The 20623-nt window shown below is 51.9% G+C and overlaps 2 protein-coding genes across 5 annotated transcripts; both read left to right on the plus strand.

Moving 5' to 3' along the window:
* The first annotated feature begins 401 nt into the window (after window positions 1-401).
* Window positions 402-4818, plus strand: TMEM219 (transmembrane protein 219). 2 transcript variants are annotated; one of them, XM_074197304.1, is made up of 6 exons: window positions 402-509; window positions 1708-1896; window positions 1980-2175; window positions 3408-3652; window positions 3919-4079; window positions 4686-4817. In XM_074197304.1, exons 2-5 carry the CDS (start codon window positions 1732-1734, stop codon window positions 4054-4056), a joined length of 744 nt encoding a protein of 247 aa, XP_074053405.1. In that variant the 5' UTR covers window positions 402-509; window positions 1708-1731; the 3' UTR covers window positions 4057-4079; window positions 4686-4817. The 2 variants fall into 2 exon arrangements, with proteins under 2 accessions (XP_074053405.1, XP_074053406.1); XM_074197305.1 differs by lacking the exon at window positions 402-509 and adding an exon at window positions 653-1061 and having other exon boundaries at window positions 4686-4818.
* Window positions 4819-5594: 776 nt separating this feature from the next.
* On the plus strand, window positions 5595-20059 carry TAOK2 (TAO kinase 2). 3 transcript variants are annotated; one of them, XM_074197308.1, is made up of 19 exons: window positions 5595-6038; window positions 8307-8473; window positions 8718-8789; window positions 8929-9030; window positions 9535-9580; window positions 9761-9857; window positions 9962-10075; window positions 10215-10306; window positions 10445-10538; window positions 10643-10724; window positions 11057-11224; window positions 12276-12527; window positions 12867-13019; window positions 13110-13475; window positions 13865-14068; window positions 14652-14891; window positions 18118-18330; window positions 18502-18684; window positions 18776-20059. In XM_074197308.1, the coding sequence occupies exons 2-19, from the start codon at window positions 8342-8344 to the stop codon at window positions 19295-19297; spliced, it is 3132 nt and encodes a 1043-aa protein (XP_074053409.1). In that variant the 5' UTR covers window positions 5595-6038; window positions 8307-8341; the 3' UTR covers window positions 19298-20059. The 3 variants fall into 3 exon arrangements, with proteins under 3 accessions (XP_074053409.1, XP_074053407.1, XP_074053408.1); XM_074197306.1 differs by lacking the exons at window positions 18118-18330; window positions 18502-18684; window positions 18776-20059 and having other exon boundaries at window positions 14652-17452; XM_074197307.1 differs by lacking the exons at window positions 5595-6038; window positions 18118-18330; window positions 18502-18684; window positions 18776-20059 and having other exon boundaries at window positions 6097-8473; window positions 14652-17452.
* The last annotated feature ends 564 nt before the right edge of the window (window positions 20060-20623 follow it).

Genomic DNA, 20623 nt, shown 5'->3' on the forward strand with positions numbered 1-20623 from the left:
TGAGCAAAGAGAGGGGAGTTTCTTAATCAAATGCCTGAGACCAAGGTAAAACTGAAGCTTCTATAGCCTAATATACGGAGGCAGACTATAGTTTTAGCGATATTTCAGGTCAAAACTGATAGTTTCATCCTCATGGCATTAGCCTCTTTTGGAGGGAAAGGGGAGAAAAATGTTAGTACCTTATCCTGTACTCCTGCACTGTATGTGAGAATAGTTTGATCCACTCCATAATCCCGGAACTGAATCGGCCGCTGAGGACCTTCTCGCTCCCATAGGTAGAGATTGGCCTCGAAGGTCGGGAGCCGGACAGAATGCGCATGTGTGGCCCGCCTCTTCCCTGATTGGCCTCGAAGGTCGGGAGCCGGACAGAATGCGCATGTGTGGCCCGCCTCTTCCCCGATTGGCCTCGAAGGTCGGGAGCCGGACAGAATGCGCATGTGTGGCCCGCCTCTTCCCTGTCTCCGGCGTGACGTCAGGCGGCTCCTGGACTTCGGCTGGGCATTTAAAGGGTGAGCGGCAGGGGCTCACGCGGGGCCTGCAGGGAGTTTGCTAGCGGGGGCATGGGAGGAGCGCTCGGCTGAGGGGAGCAGCCGGGGTGCCGGACCCCATCCTGGCCCGGATGTTCCACGCGGCCCTGCCTGCTTATCTTTAGAAGTCCAAAGGGTGAAGGAGAGTGTTGGGAGCAGCCCTCCTTCCGGCTCCCCCCCTCCGACATTGGCATCTTTTTTCTTTTTTAGTTTTTGCTAGGCAATAGGGTTAAGTGACTAGCCCAAGGTCACACAGCTAGGCAATTAATAAATGTCTGAGGATTTGAACTCAGGTCCTCCTGACTTCAGGGCCGGTGCTCTATCCACTGCACCAACTAACTGCCCCCGACACTGGCATCTTTGGGTATTGGAAAGAGCCCTGGGCCTGGGGATTTAGAAAGCCCGTTCTAGTCCTCTCTTGCTGCTGGGCTGACCTGGCCCAAGTCACTTCTTCCTTCTGAGCCTCAATTTATCACCTGTAAAACAGGGATAACGATCACTTGCTGGAAAAGTGTCACAAAATTTACCCAGAAGGTGAAGTGTCACTCTTCATTCCTTTCTCTTCTCTTCCACCCTGACCTTTTCATTCTTTTAAATATCATCTTACAGACCTTTCCCTTAAACCAGTACTAATCTCCCACTTCAATCTCTCTTCCCCCTGCCCCCCATATACTCTTTTCCTTTAAGACGATTTAAGTTCCTGGAGATAGATGTGTTTGGGGTTTTTTTAACTGATGGGGGTGGAACAAGCATTGATAATTTCCTAATTATAATGATGTCTGGTCTCCCCTCAAGCAAAATTAGTTTTCCTGTCTCCACAATATTTCTAAATATCTTTTTCCCTGGTTGATTGGAGGGGAAAGATATACAAGGCTTTGCCCTGTATCCTCCTCAGCATCTCTTCACCAGCTGTTTCTTGATTTTTAATTTGTGTCACCTTCTAGGGACTTTTTTTTTTTTGGTGATCCCATTGCCCACCTACTGCCACCCTGTTGTTGGTTTCCTCCCTCCCATATTACCTTTGTACTTACTTATCTTTGAAAATGTACTATGACCTCGATATAATGTAAGAATGAAAAGAGAATTGTTTCCATCTCTAGTACAAAGTCTTGCATATAGTAGAAGGCGTAGCCCACAGCACATAAACACTTGCTTCGTTGAATTTTTCTTCCTCTGGCAGATTCTCAGCCACCCTCACCTCCCTATGGGCAGCTGGCCAGCAGGAGAGAACCTGCAGCTCTGCCTGGCACACCGTCCACCTTTGGTTTGTGCTGCACTTGCATTGTTGCTAATTGGGGCTTCAGGCCTAGGCCTTGGTAGTTTTATCCTTAACCATGGTGATGGCCTTCGAAATCCTGATATCCCTCAGGTGAGATTACTTCTTATTGTTTCTGAGGTCTGTCTTTCCTGTCAATTTGGTCTTATACCCTTTTATCACTTTTTTGCACATAGGATTGGGTCTCCTTCATGAGATCTCTGGGTCAACTGACTTTCTGCCCTTGGAATAGGACAGCTGCAGGGAAATCATCTGCACCTGAGTCTAGTACTGTAAAACTGCTGACCACTTTAAATTTAGGAGATGGTGGCAAGAAGAACAAGACTCAACAACTTCGGGCCACCATCCAGGGTCATCAACTGGGACTAAGTGGTGAGAGAAGAAAATGATGAAATGGATTAAGTATAGCCTGAAATTCTTCCTTTCCTATAATTTCTTAGAAACATTTTCTTGTTTCTCCCAAGAATGTGAAATAACAATCCTTTACATCTGAACATAGCTTTCAAAAGGACATATATATATATATATAAAATCTTACCTGGCATTTGGAATCCTGTGAAGGAAGCCTCAAGGCAGATAAGTGGTATTATCTTCATTTTGTAGATAAAATTAAGAAGGCCTTCTCTTTCCAGTAGCACTGTGTTCCTTTCCTTTTCTTCTTGGCATCCTATAATCATAGAATGTGAGAGCTAAAAGCTCTCTTAAGACACTTATGAGGTCCAGCTTTCTCATTTTAGTTTCTTTTTTTCTTTTTTTTTTTCTTTTAGGTTTTTTGCAAGGCAAATGGGGTTAAGTGGCTTGCCCAAGGCCACACAGCTAGGTAACTATTAAGTGTCTGACACCGGATTTGAACCCAGGTACTCCTGACTCCAGGGCCAGTGCTTTATCCACTGCGCCACCTAGCCACCCCCACTGTACCACCTAGCCGCCCCAAGCTTTCTCATTTTATATGAGTGGGAAATGGAAGTTCAGAAAAAGGATTTGACTTGCTAAGAACTAAAAATCAAGATTTCTCATCAGTCAGAAGTACTTTCCATTATACTACACTAGGTGATGATGCTGACCCTGGCCGGTCATTGAGAAACCACAATGTAATGGGTACTTTTGGTGGACATGAAAATATTTTTCCAAGTTATATTTTGAAGGATTTATTAATAAGATTGGAAGAGGAGACTTGTAATTGTATAGGAATCATCCTAACTCTGCCACTGTCCTACTGTGTGAAACTGGGTCAATTCCAATCTCTCTGAGCCATATTTCCTCAAAATTAAAATCTTCATTTCTTTGAGCCTCCATTTCTCCTCATTTATAGAGAGGGTTAGACTAGATAATGTCCAAGATTCTTTCTAGCTCTGATGTTCTATGATTATGCCCCTAAGAAGATAAAAAAAGGAGCAGTGTTAAATAGGGATTGGATTGTACGGTCTTCCAGATCCCTTCCAGCTTTAAATAAATATTGTGTTTCTTGAATTGGATATACTTAGTTGAATATGTATGTTGTAGACTATCTGCTTTGGCACATATAGAGAAGAATGCTCCACTAACTCCCTGAAATATGTTCTTTTAAGTCCCAATTTTCTTCCATTTCTCCTCCTTCTCTCCAGGCTCTTTTGCAGAGGAGGTACTAGTGATCACAGCCCTGGTGCCAGTAGAGAAAAGCTCTGGGACTTGCTTGGTTATCAGTGGGTCCTCCAAAATCCTGCCCTCCAGCCAACCACCCACATCTTGTTTAGAGGAAGGGGTGGGAGATATTAGGAACATGAATACCATTGAGAGTTCCAAGCCAGAAGAGGAATGTTTTGAGGTCTGGAGCCATGAGGGTCTTATTCTCACCAAGCTACTTACTATGGTAAGAGCACCAGTCTGTGAGAGTTGTCTTTATATGAACCTTCCTTGTTTGTGTTCCCTAAATTGTTTCTTTTTAGTTCATTACTAAGGTTTAGGACCCACTTTCCCTATCCCAATTACTCTCTTCCCTCCCCCCCCCTTCTTCTCGCTTTAACATTCTCTTCTCCCCAACCGCTGCTAATCCCTCTCCTGTTTCATTGCTATCTAGGAGCAATGGTAAGGGAAATATCATTTTTTTTTTCCTTCATCTGTTCTACCAACTCACAGGAGGAACGGGTTATGTGTGGTTCCAGGCTTCTCTACTTCAGTTCCTTTCTCCTCTTTTTCTGTGGCTTCCTTTGCTGCTTTGCAGCAGTCTGTACCCATCCACGTTGGGACACACCCTGGCAGAGGACCCATATTTAAACTTGGCTGTACTTTACTTACAGGTAAGAGCCTCTGTTTCCTTTTTTCTGCCAAGGGCCATTTGGATATTTATTTAATAACATCATTCGAGGGCCAGACAATATCATTAGCCTGAAAAGCCTAACCCCCCCCCCCAAATCTCCTAGATTTATTGAATTTTGAGTCCCTCCTGTTGCTTTGGCAGCGACTGTCCACATGATTTCTTGGCCTGCCCCCTGGCTCCAGCAAAGATTTAGGGAGTGCTTAGTGTGGGCCCCACTGCAGATGGGAAGCCCAGACCTAGGTTTGGATGAGCAGAAGAGACCCAGGACTAGAATAAGGGGTTGAAGACAGAGCCACTCCATGATTTTGGGTCTTCCTGTTTGTGTTCCTTAAGGGAAGCAGGAACTGCTAAATGCTTGAACAGTATAGACGTGTGGTCCTGAGTGAATAAAACCCCACAGCAGATCCCCGGAGACTGGTCCTTTGGTGCCTTCTCCTGCCTTTTCCAGCCCTTCCTACTTGTTTCTCTAAAGGCTGCTGGGTGTTGTCTCTGGGAGTCATCTTGCCTGCCTCCTGATGCTCTATGCAAGACAAAACAAGGAGCTTGCCCTGCGTCGGCTTACAGTCTGCTCTTTTTCCTTCCCTAGGTCTGTGATTCTCGTACTGTAGGCCCGTGTGGGCCCCTGAGCTGGATCAAATGGGGGGGGGACTAAAAGAGGGGCTGAGGACCATTAAAAAGATTTCTTATCCTCCTGGTGAGTCTGAGGTATTGTCTTTGAGTGTAACCTGCTAGTCTGCAGAATTTGGGCTACTCCCTGACCGCATCCTAGAGGGCCTTAAGCCGGGGATGGGGGGAAGAAGTGAGAACGGAGCTTCCCTGCTGGCTTCGGTTTCGTGTCGGCGCGCCGAACGAGAGGAACGGGCCGAGCTCGGCCTGCCCGGCACTCCCCGTCCCTCCATCCCTCTGTGCTTGGCGCGCCTCCCTTGTCCAGATGGTCTACAAACTTCAGAGTGGGCCGTTTCCCGCCTTTTCTCCTTGGGCACGCCCCACGCTCTCCGCACATGCGTAGACCGCGGCCTGTCCCGCGCCTCCTCGTTAGGCCGTCCCTCTCCAAGCTTCCCCTAGCAACAGGCTGGGCCGAGGCGGGTGAGCGCATGCGGCCTGTCTCTTGCCGCCTCCCCTCCCCCCGCCTGCGGAGATTCGGGAGAGGCGGAGGAGGAGGGGTGGGCGCTCTGGGCCCCGCCCCCTCCGGCCCTCCTCCCGCCCGGAGGCCGCGTGGCGGAAGCGCGCGCGCGCCCGGCCGGAGGCCTCAACCTGTCGGCGGCGAGAGCCGGGCCGCGGCGGCGAGGACGGCGGCGCGGGGGGGAGGGTTCCTCTGGGGCTCCGCCCCCCGGGGCCCGCCCCCTTTGGCCCGGTGTCCCCTACCGCGCCTGCGCGCTCCCGCCCGGCCACCATCTTGGAATTGGGGGGAAGCGAGAGAGGGAGAGGGAGAGAGAGGGGACTGAGAGGGGCTCCGCCGCCCAGGGTCGGACAGGCGGGCGGGTCGAGGGAGGGGCAGAGAAGGGAGCAAGGCGACGGGAAGGAGGCAGCGAGCAGCCGCGCGGGGACAGCGGCCGCAGCCGCGGCGGGAGGCAGCCGGCGAGGGCAGGGAGCCAGGAGGGAGGGGCGGCGGGGTCAGCTCCAGCCTTTCCCGCCTCCCCCTGCTGGAGAGAGGAGGAAGGAGGAAGCCGGGGCGGGGGTGGGGGGCGCGGGGCTGCCACCCGCCCCTCAGCCCCAGCCGCCGCTCCAGGGGGCCCGGCCGGAGGCGCCCCGCCGCCGCCTGTCATCGCCGAGAGGACGCCGGGGGGTGGGGGGAGTGTCAGGCGCGCCCCCTGCGGCCCTCCTCCCGCCCCCAGCCCAGCCTGGGAGGGGGCAGGGAGCCAGCTTCCCCGGAGCCCCCGGAGGAGCCCAGGCGGAGGCGACGGCGGAGACGCTGGGGCACCCTAGCGACCCCCTCCAGGTAAGGCCCGTCGCGGGGCCCAGCCCCGTGCCCGGGCGTGTGCGCGTGTGTGAGATCCGGCCCAGGGCTCGCCCCGCACCGGCCTCAGGTTCCCCACCTGGGGCTCCCGAACACTTGCAAACCTTCACTCTCTACCTGGCCGAGAGTTACTCACAGTTGTCATCGACAAGGAGCCCCCGCCCCCGCCCCCGGGACGGCCAGGTTGGCCCCTCTCCCTCCTGGCCTCCAGGACGCCTGCATCCCCAGGCTTGGGGCTGCCCCCATTGTAGAGAACCTCTGCCTTGTGAAGCCAGCTCTGGAGGTGTGGGACGGGTTTCCGATTTGTTTGGTCGCTTTGGCTGTGTAGGTCACTCGCATCCATACCGCCCTTTTAGGCAGGAAGAACTTGGAGGTCTTGCCCCGTGGTCCATTAAAGAGGGAAGATTACCTTCCATCAAATCAGTATTTCCATCCTTAGCCTTGGTCTCTTTTTGTTTGACACTTAAGGTTTAGAATGGGGACCAGGAGGTCCCAGATCGGATGTACTTTCCGGTTGAGAGGAGAGTTTCAGCTCTGCTATTTCCCATACCATTCCCCTTCCCTGGGTTGATAAGAGGGGTTTATCCGTGTCCCCTTGGTCAGCATGGAGACCCCAACTGTCTGTACTCTTTTCGTCCTACATCTGGCCTCCGCGGTTACGGGACATTTGTGTACTTTTTAGGGTCCTACTGTGTGTCAACATTCAAATACCAGACCCTCTGCTAGAAATTAGATTATGAGATGCCTGGGAGAAATTGGATTCTCACTTGGCTAAATGCCAGACCTACTGGTAGTTTTGTTGCCATCCTCAGGCTGTGGGTCACCGTGGTCAGGGTAATCTGGGGACTTGGGGTGGGGAGAAATCCAGTTTTCACTCGCTAATGGCACTTGTAGTCTTGATGACATCCCTTTCAAGCCGGGAGAGAGAGACTTGGAGAGGCTAGAAGAAAATGTCTTTTCTCTAATAATGCCGGAACAATATAAGGATTAGGTTCTTATTTGGCATCCTTGGGTCCTGAAAAGATTTCAAGCATGGTATTGCAAGTTGAACCCCTCTACTTATGGGGTATGTGGAAGATATCCTTAGTGGGACCCTCAAGGGAAATGGACTGGGGCTACAGTTTATATGACCTAGAAATGAAGATGGATCAGTCAAAAAGTCTTTAAACAAAATCTTGTGTCTTTTCAGCCTTGTGCTGAGGGCCAATGAGGCTTCAGGAGAAGATGGGACATGTTTCATGCCCCCAGGGAGTTTACAATCTGGTTGTGGGAAGTGGGGAACTGACATGAAACAAGAGAGAACAATAGGAGAATATAATTAAGTTCCAGATTGTGTGATATAGATTATAGCTGTTGTAAGACCTTGAAGAAGATAGGCCATTGATGGTTGGAGTGGCCAGGAAAGGCTTCCATTAAGGAGGTGGGACTGGAGCTGGGCCTTGAGTGGGAGCAGTGAAGAAACTGGCTTGACTGGAGTGTAAAGTGCTTCTTGGAAAATAGTGGGAGATAAAGTTGCGCTGGGTAAGAGATGTAGGCTCAGATTATGGAGAAGTTTGAAAACCAGACAAGACAGAGGAGTTTAGAGCTTTGATTTGACCATTACATGCTTGTTTCTAGAACCCTTTCTCTCTTTTCCCACCCCTATTCCCCAGTGAATATGGGTTTGACAATGGCCGGATTTCCACAGTGTCCGGCCAGGCCACTTCCTGTTCTCCTTCAGGGTATGAGAGGTGGGGGAGTAGGGGGGGGAGGGAGTGGTGCTGAGAGCAGAAGCAGGAGGGTAGCTGGGCAGCTCTTGGAAAAGAAGGGAAGAATCAAGACTGTGGAGGGAAGAGGAGACCTAGAATTTGAGGCTGGGGGTTAAGAAATAGGATTCCTCTTTCTATAGAGGGCAAAGAAATCTTGGGAGTAGGGGGCAAAGAACTGGGTTAGGATAGTGGTTTTTAAGACTAAGATTTGAGGAACCTCCCCAGCAGTTTTATGAACTCTAGGACCATCTTTCCTCACCCCCTTCTTCTGTTGCCATGACAACTTCTTTTTTGGTGTTTAAATGTAGTTTCCACTCTGCCCCTGCTGATCCTTAGCAGTGCCTTGCCCTCAACAAAGGAATGGGGGAGGAGATGGAGACCTAGGGTCTTGTTCCCTTTCTGAGGATTTCCCCACCCACCTTCTCCACCAGTCTCCCTACCCCCATCTTCCTTACCTCCTTGCCATAGAAGTACCTATTCTAAGACTGTTTCTATACTCTAGGCCGGGCCCCAATCCCCATCCCCCACGGGGCCGACATGCCGGCAGGGGGCCGGGCTGGGAGCCTGAAGGATCCAGATGTGGCTGAACTCTTCTTCAAGGATGACCCTGAAAAGCTATTTTCTGATCTCCGAGAGATTGGCCATGGCAGTTTTGGAGCTGTCTACTTTGTGAGTGGGCTTTTCCCAACCCACCTTTGTTACCTTGTGCTATGCTTTTCCCTCTTTTCCCTTCCCAGTTCCTTAGGCTCCTGATTTCTCTCAGGCTTATGCTAAAATTCTTTCCCAGGATGTCATCCTGCTGCCCCTCAGCTAATTTAGCCCATCCTCCCACTGTCTCGCCTCCTTCCTAGTTTTCTTCTGGGGTCCTGGCCCTATTGCAGAACCCTACCCTTACAACCCTACGGCCCTCTAGGCTCGTGATGTCCGGAGCAGTGAGGTTGTTGCCATCAAGAAGATGTCCTATAGTGGGAAGCAGTCTAATGAGGTAGGTAGGGTCTGGGGGTATGGCATGAGGGTGGGTTTTGGATAGAAACTACATCCAGGGCTATGGGGCCATGTACCTATGGATGACCCCATCTGCTTATCCCTACTTTATCCTCCTCCAAACCTGATGGTTCTCCTAGAAATGGCAAGATATCATCAAGGAGGTGCGATTTCTGCAGAAGCTTCGGCATCCGAATACCATCCAGTACCGAGGCTGTTACCTGAGGGAACATACTGCTTGGGTAAACTGTGACTCATTCTCTCCTTCCCCCTTTTCATCCTCTCCCCACCCCGAAAATCTAGATTTGGCCTTCCACCTGACCTAGTCCCACTTAACCAAGTTAAATTCGTGAACGTCTTTTCTGTGCCTAACAGTGTTGGGGGAGGGGGGAGAAAGTAGTAATGACAACAAAGAAAGAAGATATTCATGGTTCCTAGTCTTAAGGAGTTTAAAATTTAGTTGAGGATACAAAGTGAAAAACTTAAAATGGAATATTAAGTATCAAGATAAGTGATAAAACCTAAGGAAAGGAGAGAGAATAGTCAGAAAAAAACTTTTTATGGGGAAAGTGAGACTGGTTCTCAGAAGGATTAGGGTTCCAAAGGGGTATGCTAGTGAGGATACACGATACTTACCATTAAGAGACCCCTTGTCATTTCCTTTGGAACTGCTAGCTATAGTTAGCAGTTGAGTCAGAGAGAATAGGTGACACTGCTTACTTGTCTAACTCTTGACTTTTTCTTAGCTGGTGATGGAGTATTGCCTGGGCTCTGCCTCTGACCTTCTAGAGGGTGAGTGACCCTGAGGCTAATAAGGGAATCTAAGAAAACAGTAAAGAAAATGGAAAGAAAGCTGGTGGGGATGCCCAGAGAGTCAGGGAGGGCCCCTTTTTGGGCTTTCTTGGCTTTCTAAGTACTTTGTAAACCTTTAAACACCATATAACTTTGAGTTGTTTCCATCATCATTGTTAGTGCACAAGAAGCCCCTTCAGGAGGTAGAGATTGCAGCTGTAACCCATGGTGCACTACAGGGCCTGGCCTATTTACACTCTCACAACATGATCCACAGGTATGTATCATTCCTGACCCCACCCATGAATTCCTTTTTTTATGGGAAGCCCTCCCATCCCAGACATCCCATTAACTCAGCTTACCATTCTTTACCCACTTCAGGGATGTGAAAGCTGGGAACATCTTATTGTCGGAACCAGGCTTAGTCAAGCTAGGGGACTTTGGCTCAGCCTCCATCATGGCACCTGCCAACTCCTTTGTGGGCACTCCATACTGGTGAGAGGAAATGATAACTGGGGTTCAGAGACAGTTGGGATGGGAACATAGGTAGAGGAGGGTTTAAGGTGGGGAGAAGATAAGGCTTATGAGGAGAGTTTGGAAAACAGGGATTTTCCTTTCTTGTCCTTTTCCCCAGGATGGCTCCTGAGGTGATTTTGGCCATGGATGAAGGACAATATGATGGCAAGGTGGATGTTTGGTCTTTGGGGATTACTTGCATCGAATTAGGTACTGGGGCCTTTTCTTCCTCAATACTCCCCCTCTGTCTCTTTACGTTTCTACCCTTGTGCCCACAGTCTTGTCTCTCCTCATCTTTTTCTGCTTTGATCCTGCTCTCTATATCTCTTTTTCTTCCTCTTTCCCCAGCGGAACGGAAGCCACCACTGTTTAACATGAATGCGATGAGTGCCTTATACCACATTGCACAGAATGAGTCCCCTGTGCTCCAGTCTGGACATTGGTGAGAAACTGGACTCTTTACAACCGGGACAGTTCTTGGGGGAGTAGAGATACCATGTCAAGGCAGTTGTGCTCCACTGTCTTTTTGGTTCTTCATTCTTCTAGGTCTGAGTACTTCCGAAATTTTGTTGACTCTTGTCTCCAGAAAATTCCTCAAGACAGACCAACTTCAGATGTGCTGCTCAAGGTGAAGGGTTTTTTTGGGAGTTGGGGACAGAGTGAGATAGATGTTGGAGGGGGTCTCATTGTGGAAGCAAAACCTGATTTGGAAAACTGGAAGCTGGGACTAGCAGGACGCATGAATGATTTTAGGGAAAATAACATATGTGTCTTTTGGGAAGGGAGCCTGTGTTTGTACAGTTCAGAACTGTTGGAGCCTGCTGAAGGGAAATGCTCAGGCTTTCATTGCTAGGGAAGAGACTTAGGGTCTGGTCTTTAGGGAGCCTGCATTCCACAAAAGACAGAGAGAGGGAGGGAGCAGGGTAAACGTCCAGACGTCACACTGGCTTCTTCCTTTAGCACCGCTTTGTGCTCCGGGAACGCCCCCCCACAGTGATTATGGATTTGATCCAGAGGACCAAGGATGCAGTTCGGGAGTTAGATAACCTACAGTATCGAAAAATGAAGAAGATCTTATTCCAGGAGGCACAGAATGGCCCCAGTGCTGAAGTCCCTGAGGAAGAGGAGGTAAGCAGCTCTGCTGCTCAAGGATCTCATTTACTCACTCATCTATTCATTCATTAGATATTTGTTGCAGCTAATATGTGTAATAATAATAACCACTCACATTTTTATAGTTCTTCAAAGATTAAACGTCGCTTTCCTCACAATAACTCTGTGAGGTAGAGAGCGCAAGTAGTATTATCCCCATTTTACAGATGAGGAAACTGAGACTCAGAGAGGTTAAGTGACTTGCCCATGGCTTGACAGCTAGTAAGTGGTGGAGCCAGAGCTTGAACCCACAATGCACTGTGCACAATGCACTCTGGTTGGCGCTGTGGGAATACAAGGATGACTAAGACACAGTCCCTGCCCTCGTGAAGCTTATACTCTAGTAGGGGAGGTAAGACATATACACAAATAACTATAGTACAAGACAAAATGTGAACAGTGCCATACAAGGAGTTCATTCAGAGGACCATGGGAGTACAGGAGGGAATAGTTAATTAGACTGGGGGGAATAGGAAAGGCTTCATGGCAAGATGACATTGGAGCAGCATCTTAAAGGTTTAGGAGGATGTCAAGAGTCAGACTTGGGGGGAGGAGGGAGAGAAGACATTTAGGTAGAATGTATAGCCTAGCATAAGTAAAAATGTGGAGGAAGGAAATGCAGTGTATTTGGGGAATAGCAAGCTATCTAGTTTGGTGGGAGTATAGGATGGGTATTGGGCAGCAGAGCAATGGAGGAGAGGTAGGGTGGGGCCAGGTTTTGGAGGGCTGTGAATACGAGGATAGAGTTTGCACTTTAGGCAGTGGGGAGCGCTTGAAGTTTTTGATCAGGAGTATGAGTAGACCTTTGCAACCCCAGTATTTTGTCCTAGCATTTGGTATTCTTCCATTCTTCCCCTTCCCAGTCCCCCAGCTTCACTCCCTAATTTTCACCCCAGCAAGTCCCCAGCTCATCCTAGATCCTCATTCCCCTCCTTCTGATTTTGGGGCCCTCTAGCACATACTGGCTCTCAGCCCAGTCCTTTCCATGACTTCCCTAAATGCAGACATACATACTCTCTGTTCTCAGGAGACGGAGCCCTACCTGCACCGGGCAGGAACCCTGACTAGCCTGGAGAGCAGTCATTCAGTGCCCAGTATGTCTATCAGCGCCTCCAGTCAGAGCAGCTCTGTTAACAGCCTAGCAGATGCATCTGATAATGAGGATGAAGAAGAAGAGGAAGAGGAGGAAGAAGAAGGCCCAGAGACTGGAGAGATGGCCATGATGCAGGAAGGTGAACATACAGTCACCTCTCACAGCTCTATCATCCACCGACTCCCTGTAAGCAGTATCTCCTTAGCATGCCTTCTTTTGGGAATGGACTGGGAGGTGGTGAGGGAGTACAGGGAACCTAATGCAAGCAGCAACAATGGACAAAACCCTAGAAAGTCAGTTTGAGTCAGTGTCTCCTGTTGTTAGAGATGAGTTACCACTACCCTTTATCTTGTCAGTCTGGCTTAGGAGGGTCTTTAATTAAGAATTTAGGAATCTGGGCTTCTAAGGTGTCCTTCTTTCTAATTGTTTGTCTTGTCTCTTTTCCTCCATTGCTTAGGCTCTTGGTCCCAAGGACTTGGGTTCATGAGACATCTGATCCTCATTTGCCTCCTTCCTTTTCTCCAGGGCCCCGAGAACCTATATGATGACCCTTATCAGCCAGAGATACCCCCAGGACCCTTACAGGCCCCTCAACCTCCAGCTTCTTCCTCCTCTGCCCGTCGACGGGCTTACTGTCGAAACCGGGATCACTTTGCTACCATCCGAACTGCCTCCCTGGTAAGTTAGGACTGGGGGCCAGAGATTGGCAGCTGTCTTTATTTCTGGTGTTCTGACTGAGTCCATTCTTCCTGTGCTCTTTGAACCCAGGTGAGTCGTCAGATCCAGGAGCACGAGCAGGACTCGGCCCTGCGGGAGCAGTTGAGTGGCTACAAGCGAATGCGGCGGCAACACCAGAAGCAGTTGCTGGCCCTGGAATCAAGACTCCGGGGTGAGCGGGAAGAACACAGTGCCCGGCTGCAACGGGAGCTGGAGGCCCAGCGGGCTGGCTTTGGGGCTGAGGCAGAAAAACTGGCCCGGCGCCATCAGGCCATTGGGGAGAAGGAGGCCCGTGCTGCCCAGGCAGAGGAACGCAAGTTTCAGCAGCACATTTTAGGTCAGCAGAAGAAGGAGCTGGCTGCTCTTCTGGAAGCGCAGAAACGGACTTACAAGCTGAGGAAGGAACAACTCAAGGAGGTGAGTGGGGGTGGAGAAAGGAGAGGAGGGGACAGGAAAGAGAACGGAGAGGATATAGTCCGGTTGTAAAGAGGGCCACAGTGGGAGGAGGAAAGAACAGAGACCTCTGGGCATTTCCCCTTCCTCCTCCTCCCCCTGACCCTTTTCCTCTTCCTTCCATCTCCCTCTTTTCTTACCCTCATCTTCCTCCTTCTTTGATATCCTCCCACTCCTTTACCCTCTCTCTACATGTGGGAGGAAAAGAGACTAGGAAAGAGAGAGTGTCAACGGCAGAGAAACAGGACAAAGAGGAGATAGGGAACTGGTGGGATAGATGACAGAACGGTAGGAGGGGCCTGGTGGAGCCAGCTCTAGGTGACCTCCGATGGGTCTTTCCATGCCCTGCTTAGGAACTACAGGAGAATCCAAGCACCCCCAAGAGGGAGAAAGCCGAGTGGCTGCTGCGCCAGAAGGAGCAGCTGCAGCAGTGCCAGGCAGAGGAGGAGGCTGGGCTGCTACGGCGCCAGCGCCAGTACTTTGAGCTGCAGTGCCGCCAGTACAAGCGTAAAATGCTCCTGGCCCGCCATAGCCTGGATCAGGACCTGCTGCGGGAGGTAGGCCTGGATCTCTTCTGGCCCCACACTTGTCCCTTTGTATGCTTTCTCCCGTCCTTTCTACATCTCCCCTTCCCTACTGCTCCCTTCTGTCCTCCTACTTCTCTACCTTTCTCCTTAATCTCTCTTTTACCTCTTTTACTTCCCTTTGCTAATCAGGTCCTTGTCTTCTTCCCTAAACTCCCAACTCTTTCTAATCACTACCTTCTTTCTTTTGAGCTTGCTTGTGCTTCCTTCTTCTATTCCTATTTTTCTTCAACACTGTCTGCTTCTAGGCTTCTTTGAGATTCCTCTATCCTATACTCTTTACTCCCCATTTCCTGCCCATTTAGCCCTCCCTTACTCTTCTCCCTCCTTGTTCTTCTCATCTGAAGCTTCCCAACAGGAATTCTCTTTCTGTTCCTTTTCGACCCCCTTTTGCTGGGTGTCTTCCCAGTCCCCTAGAGGAGCTCTTAGTGGTTTGTGGCTCCCTTTTGAGATGTCACCTTCCTCCATCCCTATCCTTTCTTTAAGGCCTTTCCCCAACCATCCCCCAACCCTGACCCCACTGCTGTGCCCCTCCACCCTTTCCCTGCCCCACCAGGACCTGAACAAGAAGCAGACTCAGAAGGACCTCGAGTGTGCATTGCTGCTAAGGCAGCACGAGTCAACTCGGGAGTTGGAGGTGAGGCAGCTCCAGGCTGTTCAGCGTACCCGAGCTGAGCTGACCCGTCTGCAGCACCAGACAGAGCTGGGAAACCAGCTGGAATACAACAAGCGGCGTGAGCAGGAGCTGCGCCAGAAGCATGCTGCCCAAGTCCGCCAGCAGCCCAAGAGCCTCAAAGTACGTCCTGGCGAGCACCCCCCAGCCCCTAAATCCCTTACCCCTCAGGCCCTGGACCCGAGCTCTGGACCCCTGGGACAACAGCAGGCTTGGGAGTTGCCCAGTTGCAGCCCCAAATTGGAGGAGCGGAGCCTGCTAGGAGAGGAGGCAGCCCAGGAACACAGGACACTGGGAGAGAAGGAAGCAGCTGTCCAAGAGCGGAGGATTCTGGGAGAGGAAGGGGCTAGGGCCTCCATAGGGCCAGAGGAGCGGAGGATTGTAGGGAAGGAGGCCGAGGAGGTAGTGGCCCTGTCCCCCAACTCTGGGGAACGGAAGATTCTGGGAGACCAGACATGGAGGCTACCCCATGGGGAGGAAGCTGAGGATCCTGAAACCCTGTCCCCCAGCTCCAGGGAGCGAAGGATTGTCGGCCAGGAAGAGGCTGAGGAGTGGAGGTTGTGGGGAAAGGAAGAGTGGATTATCATGGGAGAGGAGATGGAGCTAGGATGGGTCCAGGGGCCAGTCTTGCCCCCAGTCCTGGAGGAGGATGAGGATGAAGAAGCCCCCATTGGGACTCCCAGGGATCCTGGGGATGGTTGTTCATCCCCTGAAATTCCTCCTGAGCCCCCCCCTGGTCCTCTTAGACTGAGCCCCACTAGTCAGCTTCTAGGCCTCTTGTCCCATGGCCTCCTAGCTGGTCTGTCTTTTGCTGTGGGCTCCTCTCCAGGCCTCTTGCCACTACTACTATTGCTCCCACTCTTGGCAGCCCAGGGTAGAGGTGGCCTACAGGCTGCCCTGTTGGCTTTGGAAGTGGGACTAGTGGGCCTTGGGGCCTCGTACTTGTTGCTCTGTACAGCCTTGCATATGCCTCCAAGCCTTTTCCTGCTCTTGGCCCAGGGGGTGGCCCTGGGGGCAGTGCTAGGGCTGAGTTGGCAAAGGGGCTTAGCTGGGGTGCCCCTGGGCCTTGGGGCTGCTTGGCTCTTAGCCTGGCCAGCTCTAGTCCTGCCCTTAGCTGCACTGGCAGCAGGAGGCAGTTGGTTAAGGCAGCAGGGCCCAAGGCTTCGGCGGGAGCTGTCCAGGATCTGGCTGCGGGCCTTGCTCCGCCTGTCACGATCAGCCTTCCAGACCCTACAGGGCTGTGGGGCTGTAGGGGACCGGGGCCTCTTTACCCTCTACCCCAAGACCAACAAGGATGGCTTCCGAAGCCGCTTGCCAGTTCCAGGACCCCGTCGTGGGCGCCCACACCGGTCCCGAAATCCCCTGGCCTTACTGGCCCAGGCCTGGGCCCTGTGCAAAGGATGGAACTGGCGGCTGGCTAGGGCTGGGAGAGGACTAGCTGCTCACCTGTCCCCTGGGGCTGCCCAGGCACTGGCCCGATGGGGGTTGCTGAGGGGGGAACGGCCAAGTAGGATTCCCCGGCTGCTGAGACATAGTCAGCGCTGCCCAAGGCCCCCAGTCCCTCCCCGAGTGCCCCCTGGGGCTACCTCCAACCACCGTCTCCGAACTAGGCAGCCCCGAGCCTTGCCACCTTGGAGGTGATTCCTTTCCACTATTCACCCCAGCAGAGAGCACATGCACTTTACATCCCACCCCACTGGCATGGGGGAGGATCTTCCCCAGCCCTTATTCCTTCCCTCCCTTTGTGTGTTCTGTCCTTTTGTCCAACAAAGCCCCTTCAGGAGAAGGGGTTCCCATAGGATTTGCAGTTTTCCCCTTCCTATCCACTTAAATTGGGAAGTGACACTTATTTATGTTCCCTCCCCAGCACCCCTAAATTATTGGTGTCTTCCCATTGTGTGTGTCCTCATCCTCACCCTCATTACTTCTCCAGGGCCTGGGCAGTGTCCCCTCTGGTTTGGGGCAGGGCTAGCTGGGAGGGGTAGTCACTTTTTTTCATATGATTTTGATTTGGTTTTTCTGTTTCTTACCTCCATCCCCAACCCTGCTCCCCAATTACCCCCACCCCTAAGAAAGATAAACATAAATAAAACATTCGAGCGGAACCATATCCTTGGCTCAGGCCGCCGCCTCCGTCTGCTTTGTCCTGCCGCCCCTAAACCTTCCCTGTAATCTCCAGACCCCAAGTCAGAGCCCACTTCATCCCTCTCCCATCCCACCCCATGACTGTTTGTCCCCCTCACTCCCATCTCCATTGTGTCCCTCTCCCCCGATCCTTGTCCTTTTTGCTTTGCTCTCCTGGCAGCGTTGCCTGACCTGCAGTGATTTTGCATTAGTTCTAGGGCCCAGAAGGTGAGAGGTGTTGTCCCTTAAGCCATGGATTCCCTTGAGATTTGGGACCTATTCATCAGATGCCTTTGTCATCCTACCTTGTACCTTTGTTCATTCTGCCTTGCCCCTTGACTGCACATTCTCCACTCCACTCACAGTCTTGTCCAATCTGCCCACCTCCCCCTTCCCTCATCCAGGCATGAAAGCCCTTGAGGGCTAGGGGAAGGGGGAGGGTAGCAAGCCCCCCCACAGGGGGCAAACCAACTGAAGGGTAAACCATGGATGTTATGAAACAATCTGGGGAGAGGAGACTGAGAAAGAGATGGGTCTGGTTGTGAAAATGAAATGCATCAAGGGGAGGGACAGCTGGAGGGGGAAAAGATCTGGGAGGAGAGATGGAAGGGGCCATACATTACTGGGGAGTTGTGGGGGGGTTGGCAGGGCGATAGTTCCACAACCACCTATGGTCCTTGCACCCTCAGGGCCTGAGGCTCTTTCTAGTCCCTGCTGCTTCCTTTGAGGTTGGGTCCCCTTGCTGGCAGAGCACCAGGGAGGGCACAATTCCCTTCATTCCCAATTCCCAGATGTCTTACTTTTCCCCTCCCCAAGGCGTCGTTTGAAAGACTCTCCATAGTTCTCTGGTCCTTAGAGTATGTGTTTTGTCTGTAAACTTGGCCTTTTTTACTAGTTCTGCATCTCTTTGTCCTGTGTTGTCTGGTTCTTAGTTATTTGTCCTCTTGTCTCTTGGGCACACTCCACTGTCTTTGCATGCTTTCTCACTCATCCCTGGCTCCATGCATATGCTTTCTGATACCGTCTTGAGTTTTCTTTGCTAGTTCTATGTTCATTGTAATTCATGCTCTTCTTTGTCTGTGTTGAGCTTCCCCTCTCTCTGTCTAACATGTTTTCTGTTTCTCTCCCCTCTCTGTCTCTGCTTCGGTCTCTCCCTCCTTGTCTTCCCTACCCCCTTCCTTTGCCCCATCCCAACATCTCCCCACTCAACCCGTCCACTCCGTAGTCAAAGGAGTTGCAGATCAAGAAGCAGTTCCAGGAGACATGTAAGATCCAGACTCGGCAGTACAAGGCCCTTCGGGGGCACCTGCTGGAGGGGACCCCCAAGGCCCAACACAAGAGCCTCCTTAAGCGACTTAAAGAGGAACAGACCCGAAAGCTGGCCATCCTAGCAGAACAGTATGACCAGTCCATCTCTGAGATGCTCAGCTCCCAGGCAGTAAGGCTCAGCGACAACACAGCCCTGATGGGGGGGGGGGCTCATTGTGGGGGGTACAGTTGATCTTTTAGAGGCAGAATGCTAGTCATGGAGGGGAGGGAAGAGGTCTGGAGCCCAGGTGGGGAGCAGGTGTTTCTTTGCCATCTGACTCCAGAACCTGCCCTCTCACAGCTTCGCCTGGATGAGACCCAGGAGTCTGAGTTCCAAGCTCTGCGGCAGCAGTTGCAGCAGGAGCTGGAGCTGCTGAATGCCTATCAGAGCAAGATCAAGATCCGGACAGAGAGTCAGCATGAGCGAGAAGCCCGGGAGCTGGAGCAGAGAGTGGCCCTGAGAAGGGCTCTTTTGGAGCAGCGGGTACGGGTAGGGGCCCCAAACTATTGGGGGTGGGGGAGATGCTGATGTATTCCCCCTATCCTCAGCCCTGAGCACTTGTTGTATATCATAGGTAGAGGAAGAACTGTTGGCGCTGCAGACTGGTCGGTCAGAGCGCATCCGGGCACTACTGGAACGGCAGGCTCGGGAGATTGAAGCCTTTGATGCAGAAAGCATGAGGCTGGGCTTCTCCAGCATGGCCCTGGGAGGCATCCCAGCTGAGGCTGCTGCCCAGGGATATCCTGCCCCTCCTCCAGCCCCTGCCTGGCCCTCTCGCCCTGTACCTCGATCAGGGGCTCATTGGAGCCATGGTCCCCCTCCACCCGGCATGCCCCCCCCAGCCTGGCGCCAGCCTTCTCTCCTGGCACCACCAGGACCCCCAACCTGGCTGGGGCCACCCCCCCAGACAGGGCCTCCCCGAGGTGGGGCCCTCCTGCTGCTAAGGAATAGCCCACAACCCCTGCGCAGGGCAGCCTCTGGAGGTGGGGGGAGTGAAGGGGTGGGACCTGCGTCAGTTGCAGGGCCTGGGGCTCTGAGCCGAAGTACTAGTGTTGCTTCTCACATTCTTAATGGCTCTTCCCATTTCTACTCCTGAACTTTGTGGGGGATTGATGATGTCCCTTGATTGGGTTTCCTCCACCTAGGCTGAAAGAAGACAGGGGTGGGGGGAAGAGAGCTGATGCCTGGGTTTCCCTGGGGCTGGAAGGGCCAAGGTCCCTCAGCACCTGGAACCTCGAAGATTGAGGACCTGAGCTCTGGGGGCTTTTGAGGCCTGAGTCAACTCTTCGAAAGGGAGGTGTCAGGACATTTGCTCCTACTTCCCTAGTCCCTTCTCATCTTGTGAGCTTCCGTTGGGATGAAGTCAGGCTGCTTGGCTCTGGGTTTGGGAATAGCTTGGGCCCCAGGGCAGACCCAGGAGTTCCTGACTTTCCCATCATGGTGCCAGTATCTTCCTCCATTATGGCCTGGGGAAGGGGGAGATGTGTATGTGTGTGTCAAATACCCACCTAGGGTGCCTTGGGAACCTGTATAGAGTCCCTGGGCAGTGGGGGGGAGGGGCGGGTAGGGTGTAGATACATAGATATATTCAGAGAAATATAATAATCCCTCCAGGTGCCCTCATCATATTGTTGCCAAGGGAACTCTGGGCCCAGGGGGCATGAGAGAATGGGTCCCAGGAAGAGAGCAGGGTCTGGGGTATGAAAGGCCCCTGGGTGGCAGGGAGAAGGGGAGGATACTGAGTAGAAAGCTCAGCATCCCTCCTCTGAACCCTCCTTCCCCCATTGCTGTCTGATGTCCTGTGCCCGTCTTGTCAAGTTAATTTTTTTTTTTTTTTAGTCAGGGTTGGGGCTGGGGAGGGGGGGGAGTGAGGGATAGACCTGGAAAGAGGCAGCTCCCTGGGGGGTGTCAAAACAGAGGGGACCCTCACAGCCTTCTTTATATTCCTGCTGTTAAGAGGCAGGATGGGGGCAGTCAGGGCCAAGGCTCCTGGAACTTAGGGGCCATCATGGAACCCTGGGGCCAGGGGAGCTTTTAATAAACTGTTGGATATTCTAACCAGCTCCTTGACTCAGGCTTTCTCTCTAAAATGGGCAACATTAAGCTGTGCCCTCACTTTCCAGGTGGCACACTAGAAGCATGGAGCTTCCTAGATAGGCCCTTAGTGGAGGTTAGACTGGTCTGGTTCTTTGGATTTCCATTTGTCAGTCATTTCTGATCTGAAGGCTCCCCAGCCAACTACATATCCCCAAAGATGAAACTTCCATTATACTTTTTAAGTTAAGCAAAACTATCATGTAATGATGACATATAAGCAACATTCTGGTTTTTAGTCTCAATACTCCAAGGAAAGTTATCTTGTCATCTGTTCTCTAGAGTGGATTGCTAATTTTATTAAGTGGGCTTCCCTTTTTCAGCACTA

Source organism: Macrotis lagotis, chromosome 8, assembly GCF_037893015.1.
Source record: "Macrotis lagotis isolate mMagLag1 chromosome 8, bilby.v1.9.chrom.fasta, whole genome shotgun sequence".
Taxonomy (NCBI): domain Eukaryota; kingdom Metazoa; phylum Chordata; class Mammalia; order Peramelemorphia; family Peramelidae; genus Macrotis; species Macrotis lagotis.

Coding starts and splice junctions, on each gene's coding strand:
- TMEM219 (XM_074197304.1), top strand. CDS start 1,732: ATGGGCAGCTGGCCAGCAGGAGAGAACCTGCAGCTCTGCCTGGCACAC. Junction 2,176..3,407: donor TCATCAACTGGGACTAAGTG/GTGAGAGAAGAA, acceptor CCTTCTCTCCAG/GCTCTTTTGCAGAGGAGGTA. Junction 3,653..3,918: donor TCACCAAGCTACTTACTATG/GTAAGAGCACCA, acceptor ACCAACTCACAG/GAGGAACGGGTTATGTGTGG.
- TAOK2 (XM_074197306.1), top strand. CDS start 8,342: ATGCCGGCAGGGGGCCGGGCTGGGAGCCTGAAGGATCCAGATGTGGCT. Junction 8,790..8,928: donor GTGGGAAGCAGTCTAATGAG/GTAGGTAGGGTC, acceptor TGGTTCTCCTAG/AAATGGCAAGATATCATCAA. Junction 11,225..12,275: donor AAGTCCCTGAGGAAGAGGAG/GTAAGCAGCTCT, acceptor CTCTGTTCTCAG/GAGACGGAGCCCTACCTGCA.